The sequence below is a fragment of the Teleopsis dalmanni genome, chromosome 2 (assembly GCF_002237135.1).
Source record: "Teleopsis dalmanni isolate 2A chromosome 2, ASM223713v2, whole genome shotgun sequence".
Lineage (NCBI taxonomy): Eukaryota > Metazoa > Arthropoda > Insecta > Diptera > Diopsidae > Teleopsis > Teleopsis dalmanni.
This window is the reverse complement of record NC_051847.1, coordinates 14,775,712-14,784,337: the sequence shown is the minus strand read 5'-3', so window position 1 is coordinate 14,784,337 and position 8,626 is coordinate 14,775,712. Positions and strand designations below refer to the sequence as shown.

At 28.8% G+C, this 8,626-nt stretch overlaps 1 protein-coding gene across 2 annotated transcripts; it reads left to right on the top strand.

Moving 5' to 3' along the window:
- The first annotated feature begins 1,296 nt into the window (after positions 1 to 1,296).
- On the top strand, positions 1,297 to 7,641 carry LOC119684216. Of its 2 annotated transcripts, none has more exons than XM_038098209.1 (3): positions 1,297 to 1,374; positions 6,093 to 6,188; positions 6,658 to 7,641. In XM_038098209.1, the coding sequence occupies exons 2-3, from the start codon at positions 6,104 to 6,106 to the stop codon at positions 7,590 to 7,592; spliced, it is 1,020 nt and encodes a 339-aa protein (XP_037954137.1). In that variant the 5' UTR covers positions 1,297 to 1,374; positions 6,093 to 6,103; the 3' UTR covers positions 7,593 to 7,641. The 2 variants fall into 2 exon arrangements, with proteins under 2 accessions (XP_037954137.1, XP_037954138.1); XM_038098210.1 differs by lacking the exons at positions 6,093 to 6,188; positions 6,658 to 7,641 and adding exons at positions 3,862 to 3,962; positions 4,149 to 5,448 and having other exon boundaries at positions 1,303 to 1,374.
- Positions 7,642 to 8,626: the final 985 nt, after the last annotated feature.

Genomic DNA, 8,626 nt, shown 5'->3' with positions numbered 1-8,626 from the left:
TTAGTTATAGAGATGAGGCTTTAAGCGGCTCTTTACGTTGATCAAAATAGTGTCGCTCATTAATAAATAAGTACCTATAAAAATTCGCACCTATTAGGAGAAAATATGTGTATTTGACTTTTTAAATTTGGGACACAAAAAAAAATCGTACCAAAATAGTAGTAAAAATAGGAAATTGACAATTATGATTATCTGTATAGCATGTCTTTTAGTAATGATCAAAAGGGACTATCTATATAATATGGCTCTTAAAAGACATTTAAAGTTTTTCAAATCACTTAAGAAACACTTATTTATTTAATAGAAAAACTTCAAAAAATCACACAGTTGTGTTTATTATCGTTATATAAATCAATGGTGTATTTATTGATACAGGTAACCTGTATGCATCTGTATGCAATCAGTAGTAGTTTTTACACAGCAGTGGTGTTATCTTTATTTAAAACAAAAACATAGAAATATTTTTATGTTTTTGATTGAAAACAGAACTATAGAAATATTTTTTTAACTCAGCAAAGACTTGTATGCACAAATATACCGAACTTAGGCTTTTGTCCTGTTATGACCAAAGTTACATTGAAAAATAATTAACATTTTAATATTAAGGTAACCATAAATAAAATAAATCATAAATAAAAAAATAAACTACATTAAGTACAACAAGCAACAACTATTAAATGCAATACAAAATACTCAGAGCTCATGAAAACATGAATATTAAGAAAACATCTATGTATGTATGTATGTATGTATGTGGGTATACGTTAACAAAAGCAAAAATACAACAACGAACCGTTGCAATATTTCTAACATTACCTACCTACGTACCTACCTACCATTTAATGAATTATAATTTTATTTTGTGTTCATCTCAATATGAGCATTTTTATAAATTGCGAACGTTTTTGTGTTAGCACAACATTTATATTCTCATGCTTTATTCATTTTGCTTCTATTTATTTTCGTATTTTTTCTATTCTCACAGCACAATGCCGACTTTACTCACCAAAAGACCGTAGCAAGCCGAATTGTAGCAAATGCTGTGTATGAAATAGAAGCGACTGTACGTGAGCAAGGCATTGCAAAGAATCATACATACAATGCATTACATGATAAAACTTAACGAAGATTTCTTGACTCTCACAATTGCTGTAAAAATGAAAACAGTACAAAAAGGTATGGAGAGTAAATGTTGAAAACAAGAATTTTTGTGAGTATAAAACTTATTGCAAGCAATGAATATATGTACCTATCTATACTGGAATTCATTATAGATTAATTTAGTATATCGTTTGTGTTCAAACAGTTAAGATTGTTTCGATTTATTTTGATTTTATTTTTTTTGTTAAGAAAAAGAGTATTAAGTTATCAGAGGTGAGTAAAATTTGTATACTCACATGTTTATTAAAGATTTTGGTTCATACTCATTTGTGTATTATTAGGTGATTAGTTGGTATATGCATACATATATTTTTAATATAAAACATTATGAATGAAATGTACTATAAAACAGAAATATATACAAAGCGATATTACCAATTCAAAAAAAATTTAGAATTTGTTTTTTATCAAATTTAACTAATTAAATTTGTTATTTCAATGGTTATGATATAGTGGATTTTAGCAAAAAAAAGATCAGTAACTATAGACTTTACGATAAAACCGGTTTCAGACTATTTTATTTAGTATGTGATACATTGTTGTTTAGTGGATTTTCTTAATAAAATGGACCACACTCAGTAAACGTGAAAAGAAAGAGATTACGAGTAATGGTTGCATTTTCGATATTTGAAAATATAATACTTCATTGATTCTGTATATTTACTACTTTATATTTGATAAATAAAGTAGGTTAATATAAGCTCACAAAATAAAGTTGATTCTTCGTGGACATTTTTTTTTTGATTTTATACACAAATGCAGTCCTCTCACCACTAAAAAAAGGCATTGGTTGACCTTAAGTGTATAAGAAAATGTAGAGAGGCAGAAATCAGAGTTGTTTAACATGATTCCATGCCTTGAAAGCTCAAGACCACGATGTTTCAAAAATACACGTATCCAGATAATGTGCAGATAAATGCCCCATTGAAAATTCAAAGGAATTTCCATCGGTTCCAATAAAAGTTATATGTTTGGGATAAGTTTTACTGCTGATCTTTAGGTCGCAGCACCCGGTGTGAGTACGCAACTTTACGCCGAATGTATGAGTTTAACTACAGCCACCACGACACTGCCAACCTTGATTGGTTAAGACAACCGAAGTTGCTGGCACTGATACCCGTGGTACCAGATATACACCTCAAGGCGAGTGTCGCAAGTGAATTTCACTTACTACCACTTACACTCCAAACAGTGTTGGAATGCTCACTTCAGCTTAGTCGTATCAACTTAGAACATTATTCTGGATAGTCGAAAACTGATCCTACTGGCGAAAGTATCAAAAAATTATATTAAATGATATTTAATGATAATCTAATAAAAATATACGACATGTGAAAGCATCCTACAATTTACTTTGATGGAAAATAGAGTTGCTTCTGCGCTTTGAAAATTAAAAAATAATCAAAATAGAACGAAGACTGTGATTCTAGTCAATAAGGTATGGCTACCCTCTCTTTAAAAAAAAGCGTAAATTTATCACTCCACTTTGGAAATTGAAGAATAACTATAGTAATGGAATAAGAAGATGAATGGACTTCAAAGAGAACGAATACTGTAATGTCAGTTAATAAAACCATGGACATCCTTTTTGGAATGAGAAGCGTATGTCATTGATTATCAACAACAAAATTTTTGTTAATTGAAGAGCTGATATTTGGCATAAATTCATATTTTAAAGACCACTTTTTCTGAAGAACAAATTATTCGAAAACTACTATTAATTGAATTCTGCAAATATATAAAAGTTTCTATGATGAAGAGTTAAAATTGTAAAGACCGATTAACAAGTGTCTCCCGGCTAAATTAGATTATAGCTGTCTGGTAATCAGTAAAGTATACACTCTGCAAAGAATAATGAAGATATGTATATAGCTTCAGATAACAAAATTTGTTTATTTGAAAGAATAACCAAATATATTACTTTATCAAACATAGCGAAATAAATATGTAATGTATTTTATAACCTTTCTGATGTCATTATCTTGCTAGTAAAATTTGTATTACCAAAAAACAAAAATTGTATATTAACTGCCCAATTTAGATAACTCAGCTTTCCCCTTTTATCTGCTATGGATTCTAATATATGAATTATTAGCCAGGATAGATGTATTTCACATATCATTTAAATTGAAGTGTTTAAAGTAAGATATACGATTGTATATACAGAACAATTATAGAGAGAATATTGAATTCTCTTTAATCTCTTTGGAGCAACAATATCTAAAAAGTGATGATAATGGGATCGATATAAAATTTAATATTTGGCTTTAGGTTAATGACGACGCAAAACAGAAAAATACGGGGGAGAAGCGTAGTATTCAAGCCACCACGCTGAATACGTGTTTGCTAGAACCATACAAGTTGTTTTGTGAACACTTTTATAACTATCTTTAAGTCAGTTATGTTCGAAACTGACTTCATTGGTCCAGCCCGTTCGCTCAAACAACATTAAATCGGTTACGTTAGCAAATGACTTTCAAAGAGAATTATTTATAGACATATATTCATATACACATCAAGCTTATAGCTTGAGATGAACAAGTAAAAAAGGTTTATCTACTATTGTTGTACTGTAATATAGTTTACACAAAATCATCTTTATGTCTCAAAAAGTTCGATATAGTTTTTTATTATAAAGAGATTTAGTTTCGTTATTGTAATATAAGGGTTTTAATCAGTATTATTTTCAAAATACTTTAGGCAACAAATAAAAAGAAAAATGAATTGGATTTCAAATGATTCTCCTCTAAGAAGACTGCTATCATCTTGGAATTGCTCAGTGCTTGCAGAACACTTTGAGAGTAAGTCTTTATGTCTTAAGTCGTTATGCATATCGGTGATTAGGGACTGGTTAAAAGTAAGCAAAGATAAGTAAAATTGATAAAAAAAAAATCAATAGTTAAGTTTTGCAAAGCTTCTTCCTAAATACCGATACTTATATATACATACATATCGTAACTGTACGTAAGACATATCCATTATTCCAGATGAAGGAATTGATGTTGAAGAAATGGAGATAATGACACCTCAACATGTTGCAGAAATTTTATGCATTTACGATTCAGATATTCGAATACGCTTTCAACAAAACTATATAAAATGGCGTAACCAGATAAATAAGCCTTACAATGCTTTATTTCTAAAATATATCAATTTTCATTCAATAGAAACGAGATTTATTAGTAAGCAATTAAACCCCAATTATTATCAACGCAATAATTATGAATTAGAAAAGGTTGATGTGTTGTCAAATCCAGAAAAGAATAAGGCTGTTTCACCAGTTATAAAATTAACAAATGATGCTACGATGCTAACTACTGATTCATCATTTAAAAGTTTACTTGAAGAAATGCCAGAAGTAATATCGCGGCAAGAATTTAAAAGAAGGCAATCTATACCGACCGTTGGAGGAAAAGTACGTAATTCTACTGATCCGAATTTATTTTCGGTTTTAGCTATTCTCAAGTCAAATGGTGATAAGGGTTTGGAAATCCTGAAATATTATGATGAATTTAAAACCCTAACATGGAAGCTACGCAAAATACTAGTAAACTTGATTGTGAAATATTTTATTAAATTAGATTTGCATATATCGCTGAAATTGAGTTATAATCTGGAAAAACAGATTCTTAAGATATTTCCAACTGAAAAACTTAAAAATTATCGCACTATTAAACGAGGTAAAATTTATACCAAATTCTGTCATATGAATCGTAGTAAACGTATGGATATCAAAGTTTAAGAAAAAGAAGAACGAAGAATTGGATGCTATACAAGATGTATAACTTTGAGAGCATCAATATCTGCCACTGTGACTAATCTATTACGTTTGATAGTATAAAGAGTAAGACTGAAGGTGTATTGATGAAGATTGTATGCAAATTCTGATTGACATAATAAATTTTGTTAGTGATTTTAATAGTGAAAATCTTACTTAGGTAAATGTACAATTATTACTTCTATATCTAAAAAAAATAAACGAAAAAATTTGAAATATTTTTTTATTTATTTATACATCAAAAAATGCACTCTCCAGCATTTATTCGTTCAGTCAACAACACGAGCGGACTCAAGCTCAGACGAATCATATCTTATTCACCTTACTTATGCATAAAAATACCTAGGTTAGGTTAGGATTAAAGAGGTTAAAGAGGTAAAAAATTAAAGTTTTTTGTTTCCAAAAATGTTAAAAATATATTTGGATTTAGATATTTATCGTAATATAATCCTACTATAAAAATTATGTTCTATGACAGGGATGTCTAGACCAGATGTGATTGCGGGCCAATACAAATCAGTGTACGTATTGGAGGGTCGCAGAAACAAATACATAGTTGCTTTGGAGAAAAATAAAAATACGATTATACGAATAATATTAAATTTTTTAAATTAAGTTCATTTATTTGGTATACCATCAAAATACCGAAGTACATTAAAAGAAAATTTGCGTGATTGTGATAGATTAGAAACGTGTGGCGGGCCGCATGAAGCCCGTTCTATGATATAATAATATATTTACGACTGCACAGGTTATGAATAATATATTATAGATATAACTTATTAATTTAGTTAAATCTTTTTTATAAATACAACTTATAGTTAAATTGATATTAAATTAATGGTGTTCCTAAATATCGATATTTTTGAGCTATTGCTGATCTGAAAATGTTCCTTAATTGTTTATTCGAGACGGTTTTAGTGGGTTTAAGTCTCACACTGTGGCTGTCGATGTTTTCCAGCTATTACAAAAAAAAATTTTTATTTGAAGTTTGAAGTATTTTGTGTTAAAGTTATATGAACATTTCTTTCTCTAATACTGTACTGTCATTTATCTCAGTGTTCCACACATTTATGATAAGTATTTAAAATTTTGAAATATCATATTTTGAAATGAATTGTGTAACGAATATATTGATTTGGATTGGTTTTAGCATCCAACACAATGAATGGAATTATCTCGAATGGTTCTCCACTTAGAAGGCTGTTATCATCGTGGAAGTGTCATGTAATTGTTGAACATGTTGAAAGTAAGTCTTAATGTTTTAGTAATGTTTGTATTTTATAAAACTACATATTTATTAATAGGTAAATTTTAGTTAATTAGTTTTTAATATATTGCTTAAAGATTAGAACTCTATTGGATAAGAAGACAATTGAAAAAACGAAATTTCGATATATATATTGTTATGATAACAACAATAGTCAACATAAAAATAACAATTAATATAATTATAGTGGTATTCAGGAGTTCGGTATCACGAGTTCGGTAACCAAGTAATAATATAAAGTTGCAATAATAAAATATATTTCGTATTCATTTATTGTTGGCACTTTACAGTAATATCATGTTACTCGGTAACCGAATTCATTTTTCAAAATCGTGAATACAAATTATATATTTTTCTTTATATATACTTCTCTATACAATCATCGATATTTTACCTTAATCATTTCAAGGTTAATGTATTAAACAATATAACTATATATTCATTTCAGATGAAGGTATTGATATTGAAGAACTGGAAATGATGAAGATTGAACACGTCATTGAACTTTTACGAAATTATCGGCTAGGTATTCGGATACGATTTGAACATAATTTTGAAAAATGGCGACGTGGTATAAACAAACCTGTCGCGAATATGGGTTCGAATAATATAAATGTTCCAATATTTGGATCTACTTTTAATGATATGCAACCAAACAATGAGAATAATCAAACATATAATAATAAATGTGTCAGTATTGGTGTGAACACTGACGCAGTAGAAATGAATGTATTATCCATAAAAACGCCACCCCCGTCATTACTAACATTACCACCCGCAATTAAGGTAATACCCCAAATAAATGAAATACGTGTACAAAAAGATGTTCCACAAATTTCACAAGCCGTCTCAATAGAATCTTTTTCATCTACGTACAGCCATACGGCTATTGACAATTCAGAAACAACATTGCTATTGAATATATTAAAATCCTCGGGACCTAGAGGTTTAGGTATACTTAAATATTATGATGAAAATAGAATATTAACAGATGCACATCGTACAACACTTATACAGTTAATTGTGGAATATTTTAAAAGAACCAATCAACATTTATCATTACCTACCACTTATGATTTAGAACAACAAATTCTAAAACTGTTCTCGACTGAAAAGCTGAGGCATTATCGTACTTCAAAACGTGGTAAAATATATATAAAATATTTCAATATCAAATCCACTAAACGGGAAAAGGATAAAAATAACAAAATGGACAGTTCTGAACACTTCGTTAATTTGATTGAGAGTGATCATGATAAATCGAATAAAACTATGATCACTAGTGATACTGCCCAAAATTCTGAGTCCAGTTATGAACCAACTGAATTATTGGAATTTGAAATCAAGACTGAAAAGGAAATGTTTGATATGGATGTTGTTTAAATGAGTGATTATGTAAATTATATAAAAATTAATTTGTGTATAATATAAATTTAATAATAAAAGATTAAAAAAAATATACATACCTACATAAAGAACAATATTTTTCTTGCTTTATTTTATTCGACCAATTTGAAATAGTAAATTTCTATTATATAATGGAATATAAACATACATATGTAGTATTTGCGCTCTTGGAGTTCAAAAGAATTAAATGGAACTATAAGAACCGACATATAAAATTGGGTTGACTTTAAAATATTTCTTGCTAAACTTGGTATGTTTATTACAATTTGTTCAAATATACATAGCTTGTGTTTTACCAATGCAATATTAGGGTTCCATGCAGTACAATTAAGACAGAATTTTAGGTGGTAGGAGAGCGTGATAAGAAAATGTTTTTTTGCAGCAAATGTGGGGTAACTTTTTCATCTGAGATTTACTTTAAGTGGGGTGCAGACTATCATACTGGTGTGTCATACGAGTTGCGCTCTCTCTTGCTCAAATTTCTTCTAGCGACCGAATTTGAACAGGTATGACACACAAGAGTAGGCAAAATTTTTGAAGAGTGCTTTTGCGGGTAGTGGTGTGAAAATTTGTGTGTTTAAAATAAAATTTTAAAATTGAAAAAATTGATAGTTAACGTATAGGTTATGCTTAGCTTATAATTGATTATAATTTTGTATATTTTATATATACCGCGTTTTTTTTGCGATCTTTATATTCACAGCTTTGGACATCCCACAAACAGCGATTACTTTTATTAGCATTCGATGAAAGCATCTAAAAATGCTTTATCTGCATCCATATTCATGTATTTTTTTAGGTTTATTGGTCTTTAAGCACAGTAGTTAAAATGAAAAGATCAGTAAAGGACCGTAGTTAATTTCATTCACTACCTGTAAAGTTTCTTAAGAAATTTTACATAAATAGATCATACAAATAATGTATATATATATATATATATAAGAATGTATATATCTTCATTGTTTTTAAAGAAATTTGATCATTTCCATATTTTTGTTAGTTAAAGGTTA

Bases quoted from the DNA above. Each gene is read 5' to 3' on its own strand.
- LOC119684216 (XM_038098209.1), top strand. From the start codon at position 6,104: ATGAATGGAATTATCTCGAATGGTTCTCCACTTAGAAGGCTGTTATCA. The intron at 6,189-6,657 runs GTAAGTCTTAAT...TATTCATTTCAG, and splicing joins AATTGTTGAACATGTTGAAA to ATGAAGGTATTGATATTGAA.